This window comes from Otolemur garnettii, unplaced genomic scaffold (assembly GCF_000181295.1).
Source record: "Otolemur garnettii isolate 467f Iridium unplaced genomic scaffold, OtoGar3 scaffold00001, whole genome shotgun sequence".
NCBI classification, from domain to species: Eukaryota; Metazoa; Chordata; class Mammalia; order Primates; family Galagidae; genus Otolemur; species Otolemur garnettii.
In genome coordinates, this window is record NW_003852396.1 from 50605404 (window position 1) to 50628255 (window position 22852).

Sequence of the window (22852 nt, forward strand, 5' to 3'; positions counted from 1 at the left end):
GGTATTGAATCAACCTATGTGACCATCAATTCATGAGTAGATTAAGAAAATATGATATATGTATTATATATGTGGTGGAGTTCTACTCTATCCTAAAAAGAATTGAAATAATGTTTTGCGATAACTTGGATAGATCAAGTCCATCATCATAAGTGAAGTATCTCAGTAATAGAAAAACAACAACAAATTTACTCTCTAACAATTGGGAGCTAAACACTGAGCAATCATAGGCACAAAACCAAGAAGGGAGGAGGTTAAGAGGTGGTGATGGGAACAAACTTACCTGTCGGGTACAATGAAAAATACTATTGTGACTGGCAAATGAAAAGCCCTGATAGCATCATAAGGTGTATCCATGTAATAAAAACATTTGTGTCCCTTTAATATTTTTAGATTAAAAACTGTGAAAGAACAAAAGCCATACTTTTGAGATGTGCTCAAAATATATCAAGATATTTAGATAAATAAATCAACATGGAATTATAAGAAAAGTGTGAATAACCCACAGAAAATCATGAAAAACAAAAGGAAACATAAAATAGAATAAACAGACAACAAATAATAAAATGGCAGAATTAGTTACTGACATATCAATAATTAGATGAAACATAAATGGTCTAAGTAAGTCACTTAAAGAACGTGAATTTGTGAGTGGATTAAAAAAAATTGAAAGTAAAAGGATCAAAAATTTATATTATCACAATGTACAAACATGAATAAGAAAAAGGTATTAGTATATTACCTATTAGTCTATTTATATAGAGTATGCTTTTGAGTGAGGAAAATCACCAACATAGAGTGTGACATTACTTAAAGATAAAAGGGCTCAGCCTTCAAGAAGACATAGTAGTGTTAAAGGTACATGCACAATATAATAGCATCACAATATGTGAAGAAAAAACTAATAGAAAAAGGAGTAATACACAAATCTATAATTGTTATTAGAGACTTCAACATCTCTCTCTCAATAATAATACAGTAACTAGTTAGAAAACCATCAAGTATATAGACAAACCCAACATAATCAATCAACAGGCTATAGTTGACATTTGTAGAACACTCCACCTAATACCAGTACAATACTCATTCATTTCAAATGTTAATGGAACATATATGAAAATAGACCATATTCTGGACCATAAAACAAACCTCAACACATTTAAAGGAACTGAAATTATACAGGGTATGTTCTCTGACCACAATGAAATCTATCTAGAAATCAATAACAGAAAAATAACAGGAACATCTACAATTGCAAACTAAACATTACACGTCTAAATAATCCAAAGGTCAAGGAAGTTCTCAAGGGAAAACCAAAACTAATTAAAAACAATTGAATGAAAGTGAAAATCCAGAATGTCAACATGTAAACCATGTAGCTAATGCAGCACTCAGAGGGAAATTTGTAGCCCTAAAATGATGATGTCAGTAGAGAGGAAAGGTCTCAAATTCATAGTCCCCTTCCAACTCAAGATAGTAGAGCGAATAAAGCAAGAAGAAGGAAGGCAATAATAATGAGAGCAGAAATTAGTGAATTGAAAACCAAAAAGTTTTTTGAAAATTATTAAAATAAAAATCTCCCTGTTTTTTTGAAAAAAACAATAAAATTAACAGATTTTTAGCTTGACAGAGAGTGAGAGAGAGCGAGAGAGAGAACCAGTATCTAGAATAAAATGTGACATAATAAAGAGATGAAAGAATACCGTGAACAGCCCTACACACATAAATTTGACAACTTAGATAAAACAAATTACTCAAAAAGAACATACTTCCACAGCCCACTCAATATGAAATACATTATTTATGCAAATTGGATGTGTAATTAAAAAATCTCCTCAAAAAGATATCTTCAGCAGGGAAATGGTTACAAGACTGTGACAGTCTTACCATGGAGTACTCCTAAAGAATTATTCTACCAAATGTTTAAAGAGGAATTAACACCAGTTTTATATAATCTCTTTAAGAATGTGGAAGAGGAACAAATATGCCTCATTTTATCTGTAGATAAAGATAGTTCTTTAAAAAGCAAGGTAGTGTCCCCCATTAATGTAGACTCCAAATCCTTAGCAAAATTTAGCAATATATATAAAAAGAATTGGGCACCATGACCAACTCGGCTTTATTTCAATGATAGAAGGCTTATTCTAAAAACAATAGATGTAACTCACCAAAGGCTTAAGAATACAAATATGATTTTATCAGAAAAATTATCAAACCATAATACCCATTTATTGCAAAACAAACACAAACTCTCAGAAACCTAGGAATTGGTAAAGAATATCTGCCAAACACCTATAGCAATGTTATCTTTAGTTATAAAAACAGAATGCTTTTTTCCTAAGATCAGGAACAAGGTCAGGATGTTCTCCCTTCCCACTCTTATTAAATATAGGAGTGCCAATTCTGCAATAAGACAAGAAAAGAAAATTGAAGGCATATAGATCGGAAGGAAACAGATGAAACTCTCTGCATGAGCTACGTATCTCAAGCAATCTACAAAACAAGAATAAAAAGCTCCTAGAATTAATATGTGAATTGAGTAAGATTGTAGAATACAGGTAAATCACACAGAAATCAGTTGTATTTCTATGTACTAGCAATGACTACATGAAAACTCCAATTCATGTATAGGATAATGCAATTCCTAATAAAAAATTTCTGCATGATGTTCTATAGATAAAAACAAGAGCATTCTAACATTTGTTTGGAAATACAAAGGAAGTAGAAGAGATAAAATAATTTTGGAAAAGATTAGAGTGGGAGGAATCCCTCTGCCCTATTTTTAAGACCTTTCAGCTGAAGTCTCATGAAGCTAAGGACTTGGGGAGGGAAAGGCATAGGCACATATATTAATGAAACAAAATTGAGATTCCAGAAATATTCCCACCTAAGTACATCCAAATGATTTTGGACAAATGTGCAAAAGTAATTCAATGGAGGACGGATAATCCTCTCAACAAATAGTGCTGGAGCATCTATATATTCACAGGCATACTCAACAAACTTTAAACTGAACTTCATACTATATACAAAAATTAATTCAACATTATCAGAGATTTACACGAAAACAAACTATAAAACATTTTTTTTGAGACAGTCTCGCTATGTCACCCTCTGTATAGTGCTGTAATGTCACAGCTCACAGCAACCCCAAACTCTAGGGCTTAAGCAATTCTCTAGCCTCAGCTTCCCAAGTAACTGGGACTACAAGTGCCCACCACAACGCCCAGCTATTTTGTTGTTGTTGTTGTTGTCATTATTGTTTAGCAGGCCCTGGCTGGGTTCAAACCCACCAGCCCTGGTGTAAATGGCAAGCACCCTAACCACTGAGCTACAGGCACCAAGCCATATACAACTTTTGAAGAATAAAACAAAACAAAGTTTTTTGGAAAATATGTTTTGGTAAATATTTGTAGACATGACAAAAAGCATGGTACATAAAAGAAAAAAGATAAATTATAGTTTATCACATTTAAGAATTTTTATTCTATAAAAGATCCTGTTCAGATGATGAACCGACAAGCTACAGACTGGGAGAAATATTTGCACATCCTTTACCTGACAAAGGACTTGTACTACATATTTATAATATATGAAAGAACCTGCAGAATTAAATATTGATATTGAATTAGCATTAAATCAATACTTCTTTAAAAAACCAATTAAAAATGGACAATGTATATATTGAAAGCTTTCACCAAAGAAGAAACTTGAAGTGGTGCCTGTGACTCAAAGGAGTAGGGCGTTGGCCCCATATGCCGGAGGTTGTGGGTTCAAACCCAACCCTGGCCCCCCCAAAAAAGAAAAACTGCAAAAAAAAAAAAAAAAAGAAAAGAAAAGAAGAAGAAACTTGGATGACAATCATTATGAAAATATGTTCAAAATGCATAGCCATTAGGGAAATACAAAATAAGACCAAGTAAAATATCACCATATACCTATTACATCATCTAAAATAGAAAATAGTGAGAATACCAATTACTGGTAAGGATGCAGAGAAACTGGATGGCTCATCTATTTCTTGTTGGAGTGTAAAATGGTACAGTCACTCTGGGAAACGCTGAACAGTTTCTTTAAAAATGTAGCTATGCTTACATTGTGACTTGGCATGTCCTCTTAGGCATGTATCCCACAGAAATGAAAACATATGTTCACATAAAAACCTGAACACAAATATTTGTAGTAAAAAGGGGGAACAACCCAAATGTCCTGGACTAGGTGAATGGTTACAAGACTATGACAATCTTACCATGGAATACTACGCGCCAATAAAAAGGAATGGACTCCACGGCATATTAGGCTGAGTGGAACAAAAAAGAAAATCATAAAAGAGCATTATGATCCATTCTTATCACATTCTTGAAATGACAGTATTATAAAGATGGAGAACAAAGGGGTGGGTCCTGGAGAGATGGGTACTGAAGGGAGGAAATGGGCATAATTTAAAGGGGTGGCATGAGGGAGATGTTTGTTGATGAAACAGCTCCACATCTGGACTGCGCTTGTTCTTACCCTAATGTACACATGAGACAGTGACATAGAACAGGACACAGATGTGCTCACGTCCGTTTCCTGGTTTTGACATTTTACTGTAGTCCTGTAAGGCGTAACCACTTAAGGGAGACTGGGGGAGGACACCTGGCATCTCTCTGTACTATTTTGGCAAATGTTTGTAAAGCTATAATAATTTCAAAATTAATAGTTCAAAAAAGTGAACACAATTTATTTTGCTTCCTGCATTGCCAAATTACATTATTTCTGCTGACAAATGCAATAATTTAAAAAATATATTGATGGTAGAATATTTATCCCAGTATTGGATTGAGGCAGAAATGACTAGAATCAATGGATTTAGTTCATTAGTCAGTTTATAGGTATGATGACGTTTGGGTTTTCACACGACAGAAGAGTATGCAGAAATTCTGGGTTTATTATTTCAATTTTTTTTTTATATTTTAAAGCATCTTCTAAACTTTTTATAATTTCTTATATTTTTAAAGGGCTAAATTATAAGGTGTTACCTCTGATTTACAATTAATATAGGTTTTGGGGATCTATAAAATATACTAGGGTTAAAAATTTATGATGCAATATGAGATTCATGATCTCATTGGAACATAAGCAAAAATTAATTTAAAAAATCTAACATTTTTCGAGAACTCCCAATGTATTATTTAATCCCAGATTTGTGGAAGTGATGGGATAGTGAGGTTAACTTGCTCAAGTTTACATATTTAATAAATTTTACATACTTGAAGAAAAAATGATATCAGGAATCTATAAATTGAAACTATATAAATCGGGTTATTGTTCTATCTTTAAGTTTTAGAGTTGGGGTTCTGAACATAGGGAGTCTGATTCTATAGTTTCTTAATCACTGCATAATATTACATCTTAATACAGTTTTAAGAAGTTTTTTTTCTGAATTTGCTTCCTATTCATTGCTACTTGTGTTCAGAATTTTTAGAATGGGTCTTTAGTTTCTATGATTGTTTATAATCTCTGAATATCACTATGGTTTTTTTTCTGAATTTAAAGACCCATTTTCTGAATGGTCTTTAGTTTCTATGATGGTTTATAATCTCTGAATATCGCTATGTTTTGTTACTACTGGAAGTGTGTCATTCATCCCTTTTTTCATTTCATGTCATTTTGTGCCATTTCACTCAATTCTCCAATCATTGGGGGGAGGGAAGTAGGTGATTTGAGACAGGAAAGCGGTGGCCACTGTAGAAAGTAATGAAGAATTAAGAACAGCATGGATTATTTTGCTGAAGGCTAAGGTCAGTGAAAAGTGAGACAATAAAATACTCCAAAAAACATAGAGGCAACCTAAGTTATTTTATTTACATTTGCAAACTGAAGATATAGCGATAGTCTTTGGCAAGAAATCAGAGCAACTGAAATTTATAGCATTAGGTGTTATTTACAAGGTGCTCTTTGAGTATTTTTCATATTCGTCCATTGTACTTTTTATCTGCTATTTTCAAAACTGATATACTCGCATCATCTGGACACAAGGAGATGCTGGTTGTGATTTTCCAAGAACAAGGTAAGTGGATTCTAGTATGGCATGAATTTCAGGTCATTTCTGTTGGCTGTTCCCTCTCTGTAGAATTCTGTTGTTCCTGTCAGTAAAATTGCTGAGAAGTGATTGGCTGTGATCTCAGGAGCATGTGATCTTAGGTACAGGTCCTGAGTGTGGTGTGCAGGCTATCTTGTAACACAAGGACTTGAAACCCATCATACACCAAGGGAAGTGTCGTTATTACTTTAGTCACAAGTGGTATATGCATGTATATATATACACATATGGCTTTTTTCTTGGGCTCTAAGTGCAATTTTTTTTTAAGAGTTCTGATGGTGCATTTTCCAAAGTATTCACTTAAATAATTTCAAATCAACATTGAAAGGCACATGGTAGGCAATGAACTGTGCCCTTCCTGTTGTTCCTGCTGTTCAGGATTCAGCATCCTTAAAAGAGCAGACCTCCTTGTTACCTTCTCTGTAATGTATTAGTTCTTATATCTGTATCACGGATTTATAAAGGTACCTCATAAATTCTCATTCTCTCTCAAGCTCTCTTTCTCTTCCCCTGCGTGCAGATACACACATACACAAATAACACCCACACGTGTGAACACACATGCATGTGTATTCACATAGGAACAGTGCATACTACATACAAAATTTTGCATACAATTTCAGGTATTTCCTAGCTCCCTTGAGTTCCACAAGTATTTCTGCAAAGAGAACCTAGAATTTTCATTATTGAAGCTTAACTGCTCCCTCTGCTCTCCCCCCCTCCGCATTATTATTAACAGCAGTATGAGTTCCCTGGGTGCTGTCTGCACAGTCAGAGCAGCGAAGAATCCAGCTTCTTCTCTGCAGATGAGTCCGTGGTAAGTAGCTCTCAGTACTATCCTTCCTTGCGTGGATGCAAATAGGGCATGGTTTCATAACCTTCAGTGATATTTTCCAGTTCAGTTCTTTTGCCAGTTCCAGTTATTTTGGCGGCCCTTAAACATGGTATCTGGGGATTTATTTTGTTAGGGAAAAAACAATCAGTTTCTTAAGGGAAAAAAAAAATTAACATCAGATATATAAGAATGGCACATTCAGCACAGCACTCCACTTGCAATTTCATATATTCCAGTTAACAGATGAGAAAATGAAGCATCTAAGAGGTTTAATGACTTGACCAAAATTATCCGTATGTTTTAAAGGCTTTCTGAGGCCCAGTTTTGTATCCTTTCTCCATTACGTCACCCTTCCCATCTGTAAATACATGCTGAAGAATAACCATGAAGTACGATTAATTTAAAAATAAAACTCGAATGCCAGTTCAGAGGTTAGTAAAGGGGCTTAAACACCCTTTGTGAGTTGCTTAGTAAATAAAAGATGCTACTTGGGAAGGTGGGGAAATAGAGTTATATTCTTTATACCTACAACTTTAATACAGGGGATGGTTTGCTTTTCACTTGATTGCTAATCTTTCGTAAAGATTGTGGGGTTAATAATGGAAATTTTGTTGGCTTGTTTCCTTTCATCATTTGTAATTTTGGTCACATAAAACATTTACATGATTACAAAGTTGAAAACCATAGAGTAAATTTATGTTTAGTGGTGCCCAAAGCTTATACAATTTTGATGTCACTTATCAAGATATAGTGGGACAAAAGTTTACTTTAAAAGGTTGATGGCTTTATTGTACCATGAAAATACCTTGCTAGAGTCCTTCCTAATCCTTGGATGGAGCAGGCACAAGTGAGAAGCCCTGAAACCTAGACTTTATTAGCTTAAGGGTTAATGCATCGTAGGTTGAATCTATGAAGCAAAGCATTTTTAGAGAAATCTTTCTTCTTTGTCTTCTCAATCCTTTTCTGGTGACCATTTTATATAGTTTATTTTGCCAATGTTATTGCAAATGTTGGTACAATGAAGGCCATTGGTAATTAGTCTTATAATATTTTGGCTGTTTTATCCTTCTCCTTGGTTTTTCTCTATGGAAGAATATTGTAATTTTGCCTTAGATTGCCAAAGCTGCTATCTTGGATTTCCAACAAATGTGTGAGAATGCCTGTTTATCCATAGCCTTTCCAGCAATGTGTTTCCATGCTTTTATTTTGCCTGATGATAGTGAGATAGTGGCTTTTGGGAGCTATTGCAGTTAGCATAGTACCTTTGTATAATTTAAATTTGCATTTCTTGCAACATGAGTGAGATATTTACCTTTTTCTACATTATACCGCCATCTTTATTGGCTAGATCACTGTTTCAATTTTTTGTCCATTTTCTTATCACTTGTTAGAGTTTTTTTTTTCTCTCTTAATTTTGTCTGGTGGGGCTTTTTACATATTTATTATTATCCCCTTGCCTGCAATAAAAGTTGCAAATACTTTACCCATTATACCGTATACTAATAATTCAAATTTTAAGTTCTAATGTTAAAATGACTTGTGATACTTCGTTTAATATGTTAGCTACAGAAAGCTGTCAAAATTTAACAGGTTTTATTTTTTAAATGTTATTTTAATATGGTTTTAGATTTGTATATTTATTATAAACACTCACAGAGTTCCTTATATTTCACCTCCATTTTCTTCTCCCGTCATTAGTATCTTACATTAGTATAGTACATTTGTCACGATTAATGAGCCGCTGTTGGTAAATTATTATTAACTGAAGTTCATGCTTTATTCCTATTTCTTTGGTTATTCCCTAATACCCTTTTTCTATTCCAGCATCCTACTGAGGATGGCACATTGCATTTAATAATCACATCTCCTCAGGATCGTCTGAGTTGTGACAGTTCCACATACTTTTTTTTGTTTGTTTTTGATAATCACAGTTTGGAGAAGTACTAGTCAAGTATTTAGAGACTGTCCCTCAGTTGGGACCTTTCTGACGTTTGCTTTATGATTAGACTGGCATAATGTGTTTTGGAGAAAGAAGACTGAAATAAAGTTTTATTTTCATCACATCATATTGAGGTTATATATAACTTATCAGTGAGATTTATCACTCTTGATGTTCTAACTTTGATTACCTGGCATGCAGTCGTAGTTGACATTTTTCTCGACTGTAATGTTGCTCTTTTTCCCCCCATCCTTTTCATATTGTTTTCTTTGGGGAAAAAAAAATTACTGTGTGCATAATCCTGTAGATAAGGATTGGGCATTATATTCCACTTCCTTAAGGGTAAAAAAATTATCTAGAATTTTTTGTATGGAAAATTCTTCCTTTCATTCTTTCTTTCCTACCCTCCCTCTCTCCGTTCCTCCGTCCCTCCCTCCCTTCCCTCCTCCTTCCTTCTTTTTTTCCTTCCATTCCTCTACAAATATGGAGTCATGGACATTTATTTTATGTTTTCTTTGAGTTTTAAACCCAACACTCCCTTATTTATCTTCTTCTTCAAATTTGTTCTAATTTTGGCTGTTGAGAGTTCCTCAGTTGATGCTTTTATTCATTTGAGAAGCCCTGACTGTCGTGTTTTGTTTTCAGCATTTCTTCATCTTCTGACATTTCGTGGTGCTCCAGGCTTATCTTATACCTTTCCTGTCCAAGTCCTAGAATCAACCATTTCTCCAGGGAAATTTTCTTTTAATATTCCAGAAATATCACAAAAGAAAAATCTATTATCAATCAGGGTCCTGTTAGGCACATCCAAATTAGGATAGTTTGAGAAGAGTTTAGTAAAAATACTTTTACCAAGATGGAGTGCAGTAATATCCCAGTATGTATAGGTCTAGTAACCATAAAATTATTATCATTCATCAAACTGAAAGGAATAGTGGAGGGAGCAGTTATGGGGACCCAGAAGGAAAACGATATGTACTAAAGGCATTACTGAGAGGCTCGATGACCTTTAGTGCAGGAATACAGCCTTCTCTAATTCAACCTTAGGAAGGAAGACCCTCTGTCTTTCCCTCCCTGTAATCATCTGTAGAAGTCAGAGATCAAAGGGTATCTATACTGGTCACACTCACAAGACAAAAAACAGGTTGAGAGAAGTGGAAAGGGGGCTAGGTTAAATCAAAGATATCTAGCAGAATATTACTGGACATTTTTTTGGAAAAAAAATGGAGTCTTGTGGTTTCTAGTTTGATTAATATGATGGAATTTAACTATTAATGATTCTACAAATACAGAAGAATTAACATAGCATTTTATTTGAAATGGTCAACAGTTGATTGGGTTGAGTATCTAAATGGTTATTAATTTGCCAGTATGGAAGGGGCACTAAAGCCCTTACATGAAGTATAAGAAGGGGAGACAGTTGTACTCAGGAGAATGTATCTTAGAGTGACTGTCACATGTGATTAGGAAGGAATAGTTTGGTAAATACTCAAGAGTTTCATGAGCAAAGAATGAGAATTGAAAAGGCCCACCAGAAGTGTGCTTTAATTTTGACAGATGTGAAATTAGGTTTTGAAGGTCTATGGGTTTTGTTAACCTCAGGGAGGATATTCCAAATATGTAACAGCCAATAAGGCACAGGCACAAAACAATCAGCTAGGGACCTTTGAATAAAGCAATCATTCTGAATCTAAGTACAGTGTATTTTACTGATTTACATGCAGTATAACCTCCATACTTGACCACCTCCCTACATGCAACACTGCCTTAAGTTGACCTAATTTCCATAGACTGGACATGCACCACATGTACTTAATGGAAGTTCCTTGGTGACCAGCTCTGTATGTCAATCGGTTTGTTACAGTCCCTTGGGTAGTCACTTTATAGAGCTTCTTCTGTATATACTTAAAATGAGTGCTTTTTATTGTATCTAATGTATACCAATATAGATTATAAATTTTATTTAGTTTGGTAAGTTTTATGAAACTACAAATAAAATGAAGAAAATTTCTGTTACCCTTACAAGCTCCTTTTTGCTGTTTTACCCCTACCCTTACTGTAGGCAGCCACTATTTCTTTTTTTCTTATGTAATATATAAATGGAGTTGTTCAATATATACTCTACGATGCCTGGCTTCTGGGTTTTTTAGTAAGCATGTGTGTTTTGACGTCTCATCCCAGCCTTCAAATACTGGCACACTGTTTTTTGTTGACTGCATCTACAGTTTTGTTGTGTGTTTTATTTTGTTTATTTGCTGACTAGTGTACTGAAATTTATCCATCCACTCACTGATGGATGTTTTCACTTTGGGGACCTTTAAATAAAGCTGTTCTGAAAGGCCATTTAAGAAACATTTGTATAGATCTACGTTTTGCTTTTGGATAATTTCCTGGGAGTAGAATTTCTGAGTCATGTGGAAAGTATATATGCTACTTTTTGTGAAACCAAAAAGCTATTTTTAAAATTGGTTGTACGTTTTCCATTCCAACCATCAATGTAGGAAAGTCTTGGTTGCTCTAAGTCCCCATTAGCATTTCATATGGTCAGCTTCTTAAATTTAAAATTCAAATGGATGGGTAGTATTATATTGTGATTTCAATTCTCATTTCCCTGATAAATAAGAATAAAGCCCATCTTTTCATGGGCATATTGGACAATCATCTATTTTTATTTATGAGCAGTCTGTTCATATCTTTCCTTCATTTAAAAAAATAGATAAATTATCTTTGTGTTGCTTTGTAAGAGCTATTTGTATATTCTAGATGCAAGATCTTTGTCAGCTGTATTTGTGTGAATATTTTAATCTGTTATTTTCATTTACAGTGTTTTTAGAAAAGCTAGTTTTTTGTTTGTTTATTTGTTTTTGCAGTTTTTGGCGGGAACCAGGTTTGAACCCACCACCTCTAGTATATGGGGCCAGCGCCCTACTCTTTGAGCCACAGGCACCATCCAGAAAAGCTAGTTTTAAAGTTTTGAAATTCAGTATCTCTTCTACTTACTTTTATGATCCATGCTTTTCGTGTTCTAAGAAGTATTGGCCTATAGGAAAGGAGGGGAGATTCTTTCAGATTGTCTTTGTTCTATGGTTTTAGCTTTTATATGTTGTGCTGTGGTTCCTTTTGAGTTGCCTTTGGTTAATCCAGAGACCATGAAAGTCATAGTGTAGTCCTGCTGCTCCCTTAATGTAGTGCTCTTTCATTTTCCTTTAATAATGCTGTAAGGAATTTAGGAACAACATCGGAGAAAAATGGTAAACTTATAAATCTCATGGAAGATACCAAGAGAAAGTATGGAGGTGGAAAATTTCTGGGCAGCAGAAGAATATCATTTAAAATACTCTTTATACAGCGAGCAACATTGGTCTTGCATCTGTTGTGTATTAAAATAACAGCAATATTAACTCCTCTGTCTGTACATAGAAGACTGATTAGTTCAGCAAGCAGGAATTTCCGTTCCATTAGTCACCTGTTACTTGGGTCTCTTCTGTCTGTTCTAGGAAGAGACTAGTTTAAGCAAAACTTAACAAGAACCGAACTCCCATAATGATAATTGTATTAGATCATTTCCTGTTTAATTACACTATAAAATATGTATAACACTTGCCTATGGTATATAAGTTTGTTCTTCTTTGAAATATTGTTGGTATTTTTAGGTGATTGCCTTTGTAATAATGACCATGGTAATTAAAGATTGGAGACAACTCAACGTTTGAATAATTGAATGACTTTTCCTTTTTTCTAGTATTTTGAGTGGTCATGAAATATCTAAAAATAAACTCTAGGTAAACTTTCCTACCATACATCATCCCCACATAATTGTGGTGATCTTGATTTCTTTTCCTGGTACACATAGGCTTACTTAACAGAATATTTTACTTTATATTTTTATTATTTTCATGCCATCTTCCTGATTCATTATTCTTTTTCTCTCTCTTGTCTTCCTTAATTCAAGTCCACAGATATTTATTATTTAAAGTCACTGTTTAAAGGATTTAGGGAAATGGACATTAAAGCCTTCTTATTATTTTTCTAATTTTTTCTTCATTTTTCTTTCTAACGTCTACTCTCAAGCTTGAAATCTCTCTCTCTCTCTCTCTCACACACACACATGCTGTATATGTATTCCTGTATTTTTATCACCCTTTCTGCAGTTCCAGACAGGATTTGCTAACTCTTTCTTGCTTGCTTCACAGCCTGCAAAGCGATACAATTTGTTCCTGAGGCGGCGTCTCATGGTAAAGCCGGTGCTGAATGGTCCTGCTTTGCTCTGGGCTGGCTGCGGTGATAGCCTGGGGTCTTTTTCTCTTCCAGTGGACACTAACACTATTGATGTGGGGGGAGTTTGTCACTAAGTCCTAACTGCAGACAACTGATGTTTGAAATGGTGATTCCTAATCCTTTGGGGATCTAATGAAATCAATAGACCCTCTTCCTAAAATGTTTATAGCACCCGCTCACACACAATTGACGTTTCAGAGGTTTGTGAATCTCCATTAGGAATGCAGGCTTATGAACTACCTTATTCAAAGAGAAGCCACTGAGTTGTTGCTTCCTTGTGAATAGGCATTTCTAAGAACAAATGAAATACACACACACACACATAAATATGAGAAAATAGGATCTTTATGTCATATTTTGAACAAAACAAAAGCATGATATTTTTTATTGGAATTCAGTGATAGGTAACATATTATCGGGGTGGGGGGTGTTTACCCGTTAGCTTTTAACTAGTTTTTGTAAACAGTCCTGAAACATGTACCTCATGGTAACTTACAAGGCTGCCGGGGGGTTTTCTCTGTGTGGGGATTTAATTTACAGTTTACCATCAGGGCATGACAGAAGGAGAGGAGTTTGAGTTTCCCTAGGTAGCCTTTGGCTTTCAGGACAAGGAAAGTGTATTTACCCGTTTTGACTGTGTACTCCGGAAATAATTTGACTTGCTATTTTCTTAGCTACTGTGTCTATCCCCTAATTTTCAAATATTCGGAGTGTGATTTTTATGTGGCAATCTTCTATTACCAAGACCTGATCTTTCTGTGTCTAGAGTTAGCTAGTGTAAGCCATATGATCGCTTGTAAATGTATTCGTCATTAATAAAATTCAAAATATGGCTGTTACGAACTTGGAGCAAAAGGCCCATTGTTTTTTCCCCTCTAGTTTTGTGTTTTTGTGTATACTTAGTCTAAGTGGTATTTTTTTTCTGCCTCAGTTGGCTTTCACAAATTTTAGTGAATTGCATAAGATATGTTAATATTATGATGATTTACAGAAGTGCCAGTGATGTTTTTGTTTTGTTTTTCTTTCTTTTTCTTTATTTAGTGATTTCTAATCAAGGTGCCACATGATGTTTGAGTTTTCTCGGGTTCTTTGATTTTGTTTTAGGAAAGGGGAGAGGATTATGCATCCTTCCCAGACTCCCTAGATGTTCTTTACTTCACTTTTTATTTTTAAACACATTTCCTACTGGGCACTGGGAGGTGGTTCTTTCTGAAAGACCCCAGCTATGCTCTTGTATGTAAACATCCCTGCTGTCTTCACAGACCATAGTTTGAACGTGAGATTTGTGTTTCATTCACACAAGCTTGATATACATCCCTTCCCTTTTATGGGGTGCTCACCTGGCCTGACTTGGATGATAAATGACATAGGCTACCATAAAAGAAACTCATAAGCTTATAAAAATCCCTGGGTTTGAAAGTTGAAGGCATCTTAGTTAGTTCCTCATCTTCAAGCTAGCTAAAGCAATTGGAAAGTTGTCTCACTGACAACTGTTACGTCATCTTTTGCCTAAGTATTTTCAAGTATTAAATGTTACATATAATTAAATATAAAGTGTGATAAAAATCGAATCAATTAACATGATTAGAGCTCTTCCATCTGAAGCTCTCTAGTGTTTTCACTGTTTTGCAAGGGAAAGAATGAATGAACTATATAACCTGTGAAAGGTGAACTTGTACATTTGATTATTATACTGAGAGAGTTCACACAGATTTAAACCAAGGATTGATTTTGGCTCTTCTGCGACATTGATGTTGAAGGGGAGAGTTGCATGAGAGCTTACTTGTGAGAAGCTAGCTAACATGCTACCTGCTTTCTAATTTTTAACTGCACCTGGTTTTTATTTTAATCCTTTAAAAGTTGAATTAGAAGCGATTTTGTGAAAACGTAGCCTAAACATTAATTGTAAGTTTATTTTCTTACAATGATATGTTATTAATCGATCTGTTCTTAATTATATCTCCAAAGTAGTATGTAAAGATGAATTGTTTAGTGGACTAATTGATGTGTTGTTTAATGAAGATAACAGGTCTTCCTCCTAAATATGCATTTTGAGGTCTATGTGTATATAACCATCTCATGTGTTGGTCTAATTGTAGCATTTATGGTGTGCGTGCCTGAATGTCATATGCTCACCTTCCTCCTTAGTTGTTGTCGTTTCATCCTTTATATGGAATTTTACTTTATAAAACAAGCATAAACCTTCTGTTGGTGAAAACTCTGGTTATTTGTCTTGACCTATCATTTCAAGAGTGAAAAAATAATTCGGTGGAGACCAAATTTAAATAACCCCTTTTATGTTTTTGCCATTTGAGAATAAAACAATAATTGAGATCGTGTCATCTATGTCTCTTGCAGTTTCAAAAACTTAAGCAAAGCAGAGATTCTATCTTCTTCCGAGACGGGATTAGGCAGATTGATTTTGTACTTTCCTATGTTGATGACGCAAAGAAAGATGCAGAGATAAAGGCAGTAAGTACTCAGCTGAGAGAAATGGGGATAAGAAAAAAGAGGCATATTCTGTTAGTTTGACATGGATATTTGTACTGAACTATGTTGTGAAAGTCAGAGATCCCTTGAAGCATTAAAGGTGAAACCAGGTGGGAGACCACACAATACACAGTTTAAGAAGGGACATGTGAAGCCAGTGGCATTTTGCTGTGTTTTGTGGGCAAACTTCTTTTTCTTCTTCCAAGTTACTGACATAGCTCACCTTAGATATTGAATGCAACCTCCAGAACGTGAGATGTATGTTTAAAAATAAAATTTACCATTTACATACTTTTATTTTTAAGATGTATGACTAATCCATCTTATCTGATGCAGCCTTCCTGTTGCGCTTTATTCTTGATCCCATTTTATTTTTACGATAATATTTAAACCACTTTATGAACTCGTATGATTTATGCCTTTCTTTATTTGTTGACCTGTTAACACCGTAAATTAAATTTATGAAGCCAAGGGCTTTGTCTTGTGTTGATTTCTGTATCCCCCAAAGCCTAGACCAGTGAACACAGCGTAATGAATGCTTAATAAATATTTGATGTTTAAAATAATGAGTGAATAAATTAATCTGTTTGTGTAAGTAGGTACTACTCCCTACTTGTACTCCTTTTCAATGTTCTTGGCCCCTACTCTCAACTCAGCCATTCCCTCCCTTCACACATACACACATGTACTTAGCTAGTACAAAGTAAATGTCATATAAAACAAAAATTAAAAAATGTACATATTGACCCTATAAAGCTCTGTACATATCCAGATCTGTCCCTTGCCTTCACTGTTTTCTTGGAAACCCTTCCCCCAGGCCTCTGAAACTCATGGAGTGTCCTCATTATCATCTCTTCTCTCTGAGTGTTCCCTGCAAACCCATGACGACTGGGGATTCTTGCTGTCATCAGCTGTCCTTGGGTCTTCTCCTTTGTTTCTCAGCAGTTTTAGCTCCTGGCTCACTGTCAGCTCTCCACTGGGAATCTCAAAGCACACATAGACGATGACTTTGGCACACTGGCCTCACTGATCCTCGGAATCCTTTTCCAATGTTCTTGCCCTCTACTCTCGACTCAGCCATTCACTTCCTTAGACCGTGTCATTGCTAATAATTGCAGCTCTTCGTAATCTCATTCCATGGTTTCAAATGTCCGACTAACCTCAAAGCTGATTCATACCCTTCTTCCTTCAACACTGCCAGGACCAACCAGATACAATGCGATTATCTTACCACTTTTTTTTTTTTTTTTTTTTTGGTGACAGAGTCTCATTTTGTTGCCCAGGCTAGAGTGCTGTGGTGTCAGTCTAGCTCATGGCAACCTCAAACGCCTGGGTTCAAGTGATCCTCCTGCCTTAGCCTTCTGAGTAGCTGGGATTACCCGCACCTGCCACAACACACAGTTTTTTTTTTCTAATTTTAGTAGAGATGGAGTCTCACTCTTGCTCAGGCTGCTCTTGAACTCCGGAGCTCGAGCAACTCTCCTGCCTCAGCCTCCCAGAGTTCTAGGATTACAGGTTTGAGACACCGCATCCAGCCTAGTTTATAGCATTTTTACTTCCCCTTATATTCCTCTTTCCTGTCTTTATCCAGCTTTAGTCTCATGGATGATGATTGTAATGACTCTAATGTGTGTATGTCTCTGTGTGTGTGTATATATATGTATATAATATATGTATATGTATATGTATATATATATCACCACTTGCCCTCTCTTAATTATATTTACTTGACAAAACAAGTCTAGTTAAACCTCCCCTACACGCCAGCACCCATGGAAGAAAGAAACACACAGTTCACGGATTCATTTTACCTTCTATTTGTGCCCATGGACCTCAACGGGGCCCTGTGCTGTCTAGAAGTCGTACTTTACTTGCAGATTCTACCCTCTCTCACTGTCCTAGATGACTGCTGTGTAACTTTTTCTCTTTCTTTATACCTCCAATACCTCCTCCTGCCATCTCCAAGCTAGCTGACTGCTCTTGTGCTTCCCTGAGAAAATGGAAGCGCGTGGAAGTGATAACGTGCACATTCCTTCCTGAAACCATAGCTGCACTCTGATGCTTCTATCTAAAGCCAACTCCTCCACTTGTGCCCGGATTTTGTTTATTCTTGGGTCCTTTCCAGGGCCTTCTCAGGTCATCCTCAGCCTTAGGGATTTTATTCATTAGAAAGACTTGTGGGCCTGAGCACATAGCCATGCTCACGGCTGTGTTTTATTACAGTGAAATGATATAAAGTAAAAGCAGCAAAAGGAAAAAGAAAAGAAAAAAACCTTATGGGGCAACGTTTAGAGAAAACTAGGAGCAAGCTTCTAAGAGTCTTCTTCTACTAAAGTCACAAAGAATATCCTGAATTGCTCCAGCAATGATGTGTGCTAACACATATGAAGAGTTATCTATTTGGCAAACTCATTAAAATCTCAGTGTCTTAGAGTTTAACTGAGGGTTAACTATCTTGTCACATTTTGCCTGTCACATATCAAAATTCCATACTCCCAGAAGAAAAGTAGATGTTCAGCATAAACCACACAGTTTGAGCAAACAGTTTAGGTAAAGCAAGCTACTCTTCACGGTGCTGGGAATGGCGAGAGACCCCCAGAAAGCCAAAGTCCCAGACACCAGGGCCAGACTTCCTAAAGTTTCAGGCAGGCCTTTCTAGGGATGGCAGTTTCCTGCCCGCTATATTAACCCTCTTCTGTACGCCTCTTTAGGGATGTTGCTCCTATGATAACTTCTTTCTCCTAAATGATCCTGCATTTCATTCTTTACGGGTCCATTTCTTTCAACAAACAAATAGACTGTGAATTTTTTCCGTATTAAAATATAGCGAGTAGGAAAACCTCTTCATCCTAGTTACTGTTAATTCATTAATTTATTCCTCAAATTCCTTCCATCCCAGTCCTTTCAGACCTTCCCCCCCCCACCTCTGTGTATAAACCCAATGGTCAAGTCTCTGCCTTCCTCTCGATAGCATTTGACACTGTTCATCAATCCCTTTCTTGTTGTGTATGTTCTTCACTTGACTTCCAGGACTCCACATTCTCTTGGTTTTGTTTCGTTTTGTTTTTTTCCCACTTATTTTCCTAGTTACTCCATCTCAATCTTTGATTCTCCCAGATGCCTCATTGTTTTCGTGCTTCATTGCACAGTTGTTAATCTTGTCTTTTCTCGGTTCCCACAGATTTCCTTGATGATATCATTCTGTCTCACAGGTTTAAGATCATGTCTGTGCTACGTCCAAAGAAAACCTTTCCAGTTCATGCTTCTCTCCCACCCGTGCATAACTAAAGGGCCACTCTGCATCCCGGTTTGGAGTCTCATAGACATGTCCGACTCAACAGGTCCAGAATGAAATGACTCTCTGAACCACCCACCAAGGACTGGTCCATCTACAAGTCTTCCCTAACTATAATTCTTCCTCATACTTTTCAATAGTTGTTGTAAAGGATGCAACTTACAACACATCATAAATGGTCCTGGTCAATTGCTTTTCAACATATATCTATAGAAAATAAATACCATGGAAATTTGACACCCCACAGCATTCATTTCTAAAAAATATATAAATAAGCCCATTTTTAACAGCTGACATTTTACATCGTTTGTTTTTTCCATTTGCCTAAAATTTCTCTTTGATTTCCGATAGATAATTTTTTCCTAGTGTAAATATATTATTCTTTGGAGTTTTTTGTTGTTTGTTTTGTCATAACTTTTGTACAACAAATATGTGATATTGATTGAGTTGTTTTTATTAACTTTAACCATAACACTCTAAACTTTAAAAATAGTCTTTGGTATTGAATTGTTTTTATAATGGGACATTTGCGTAGTTGTTAATGCATCATGAATCTATTGCAAAATTTGAGAAATAATTATCAAACATAAATAATAAAATCATCGTAAAGACATCAATTAATGATATGAACGGGGGGGTGGTTTAAATCTTTCTGTTTTCATGAATGAAAAAGAATGATTTCTAGGATGAGATGGTTCTACTTCAGTAATATTTCTCTCACCTTTTTACATATGTTAGTTTAAAGGAAAGTTGTTCAGATAAGTAAGACACTGTCCATCACCGAGCAAATAAAATGGAAGTGTCCTACATAATTCTATTCATTCATTTTGCCATAGGAAAGAAGAAAGGCATTTGAACAAAATCTGAGAAAAACAGGTCTTGAGTTGGAAACTGAAGATAAAAAGGTAAATGTAGTTGTCACTTGATACAAGAATCTTGTTTTTTTGAAGTGTTATATTCTTCTAATACGGCCTTTGACTAGGTAGACTTTATATGGAGGAGGGGCAATCTAATAGCCCCTTTGGCTACTCATGTGTGTACTGAGCACGGTCGGGCCTACAGGCACATAGATTAAGTAGATCAGTGTTCTGAATATGAGACGCTTAGTGGAACACGTGTACGTCATTTTTGTTCAGAAGGCAAAGAAAAAAAGACATGGCCATTGTTTCATATCTCAGTTTGAAGGTTGCCTATAATCTGATAATAGTTAACCTTTTCTTTAAACCTTTTTATTTATTGTTTTCCAGAACTTACTTGAAAATTATTTTTAAAGACCTATTTTAGGTCTGCCTAGGAAACTTCTAATAATCTCTTGTTTTTATAACTCTGTAGTTATTATTTCTCTAACGTTTGCTGAACTAATAAATATCTATTCTACCACACCATCTATAATTTAAACCTTCTCCTATGTAATGAGCCTTTATTACCTAAAGTTCTTCCTCTTTGTGTAGGCCACGCCAAAGGAGCTGGGTAAGAAGAGTGAGTGCATCTTGTAGTTTGTATGTATCCCTCACATAATCTAAACAAAATTCTTTGCTCATAGCTGGTCACTAAAACTTCAGAGATGGCTCAGAACCACATATGTAACTGTGGATTGAGGGCTGAGTGTAAATTGACCCTGAAACATATTTTAAAATATATCCTCTGCCTCTGTGTGTCTCTTTATGTTTCTATTTCTCTTTCTCTCTCTCTCACAAATATAAATAAAACATATAAATGTACATATATTTAAATATAGGTATAAATATAGATCTGTTTTTTTTTAAGTTTTGTTTTCTTAAAGTCGTGCTAAAAAAAATTAGATTTTATAAAATTGTGTTTCTTTCCTTTAATTAGTTGAATGATGGACTGATCGGTAACCTTTCTGTTATTTTGCTATTTTATGCAGGACTCTGAAGATGGAAGAACTTATTTTGTCAAGATCCATGCCCCTTGGGAGGTATTACTTACTTATGCTGAAGTGTTGGGAATCAAAATGCCTATTAAGGAAAGTGATGTTCCTCGAACTGAGTGGACTCCCATAAGCTATATGCTTGGGGCTGTGAGACTCCCACCTAATGTGAAGTTTCCTCATCCTGAATATTTCACTGTCCAGTTCAGCAGACATCGGCAGGAGCTCTTCCTCATGGATGATCCATCAAAGTTCTTTCCATCCTCAACAAGAAACAGAATTGTAGGTAGAGAAGACCTCTGGGCGCAACCCTTCCATTACAGGATGTGTGCCCGTGCATGCTTTCATACGTGTGCAAGGTCCAATATTATGTCTGCAAGGGGGTTCTGTGTAAGATCTAATAAGCAGGTGGTATTGGGCAGGTTTACTCTCTGTTTGAACCACTTACATCGGTTAACCTCTCTAACTTTCAAACTGTTGTTTAAAAATGAGTGGTTGACAGTGTGGGTACAATGAGGAAAAAGGCATTGTGCAATCCTAGCAAAACCACTTAATTGAAATCCAGAGGACTTTGATTTCATAAGATTTTTGTAAAATCATTTCATAATCTTAGAGTTCGGGTTTAGAAATTTGGCGCGTAGCAGAGGGAATACTGTTCCCAATGAGATGGGATGTGTCACCATGTGTATATATGGGTAGAGTCTGAGAAACCTCACCATTGTTTTCCTTCATGTAAAACTATTTTCAGATTTTGAACAATATTGTTTCCTCTCCATTTGAAGTCAAACTCCATTGGATCTTTAAGTTTCCCATTAAAAACCTCTCTCCTAAAAGATCATAGTTTCTGTGCCACTGTTTCTTTGTGCTGATATAGAAATGATTTCCACTTCACGGGTGACCCTGGGAATTGAATTAGGAAAGATGCCGAAGTCTTTGAACAGTGATTCACATACAGAAAATGTTCAGCGATGTGAGATATTCTCATTATTGATCTGACTTCCGAGGGGGAAAAAATGTAGGTTCTGGGTTGCTCTTTTTTCTATTTGTTACTTATTTTATTAATGCGTGATTGACACATAATAATTATATACGTATTTATATTTGTGATGTTTCAATACAGGTATAGTGTACAATTATAAAATCAAGATAATTAGCATATTCTTCACTTTAAACAGTCTGTCATTTCTTTGAGGTAACCTTCAAAAGCCTCTCTTCTGGTTATTTTGAAATATGCCTTATGGTTAACTGTAGTCCCCCTCTAATGCCGTAGGACGTCAGAAGTTCTTCCTCCTGCCTAACTGTAACTTTGTACCTGTTGATCGATTTCTCCCCATGCCCCCCACAAGCCATCCTCATTCCCTAGTAACCTCTACTTCTATGAGAAGTAAGGTATTCAGATTCCACATATGAGTGAGATCATGTGGTATTTATCTTTCTGTGTCTGGCCTATCTTACTTCACAGAATGTCTTCCAAATTCATCTGCATTGTTGCCAATGCCAGCATTTTGGTCTTTACATGGTTGAATAGTATTCCATTCTATGCTTATCTCACATTTTCTTTTCCTAGTCATCCATTGGGGCACATTCAGATTGCTCCCATATTTTGGCTATCATGAATAGTGCTGCAGTAAACTGCAGTGCAGGTCTCCCTTTTATCTACTAATTCCATGTCCATTGGATACACAAAGCATACCCGGTAGTGGGGGTTGCTAGATCATATGATAGTTCTGTTGTTAATAGTTCGAAGAACTTTCCTCCTGATTTTCAGGATGGCTATTTTAATTTGCAATCTCACCAACAGCATCTAAGGTCTCCCTTTTCTCCACATCCTCATATTATCTTCAGATTTTTTGATTGCAACCACTCTAATTAGAGTGAGGTGATATCTCATTATAGTTTGATTTGCATTACCCCCAAAGACATTTGAATCCCAAAAAGGTATTTGAAAAATTGCTGAGCATCACTAATCATCGGGAAAGGCTGTGATTAATTTAATCACCAGCATTCCAGCAATCGCAGGACCCTTTACCTTGATATAT

General features: G+C 35.7%; 1 protein-coding gene across 1 annotated transcript in view; it reads left to right on the plus strand.

The window, feature by feature from the left end:
* ANO5 (anoctamin 5) overlaps positions 1–22852 on the plus strand; it is a 100413-nt gene that overhangs the window by 16076 nt on the left and 61485 nt on the right. The window contains exons 3-6 of the mRNA XM_023519589.1: positions 6825–6902; positions 15496–15609; positions 19759–19827; positions 20811–21095. Coding sequence (XP_023375357.1) covers positions 6825–6902; positions 15496–15609; positions 19759–19827; positions 20811–21095 — 546 coding nt within the window. The remainder of the gene's footprint in view (positions 1–6824; positions 6903–15495; positions 15610–19758; positions 19828–20810; positions 21096–22852) is intronic.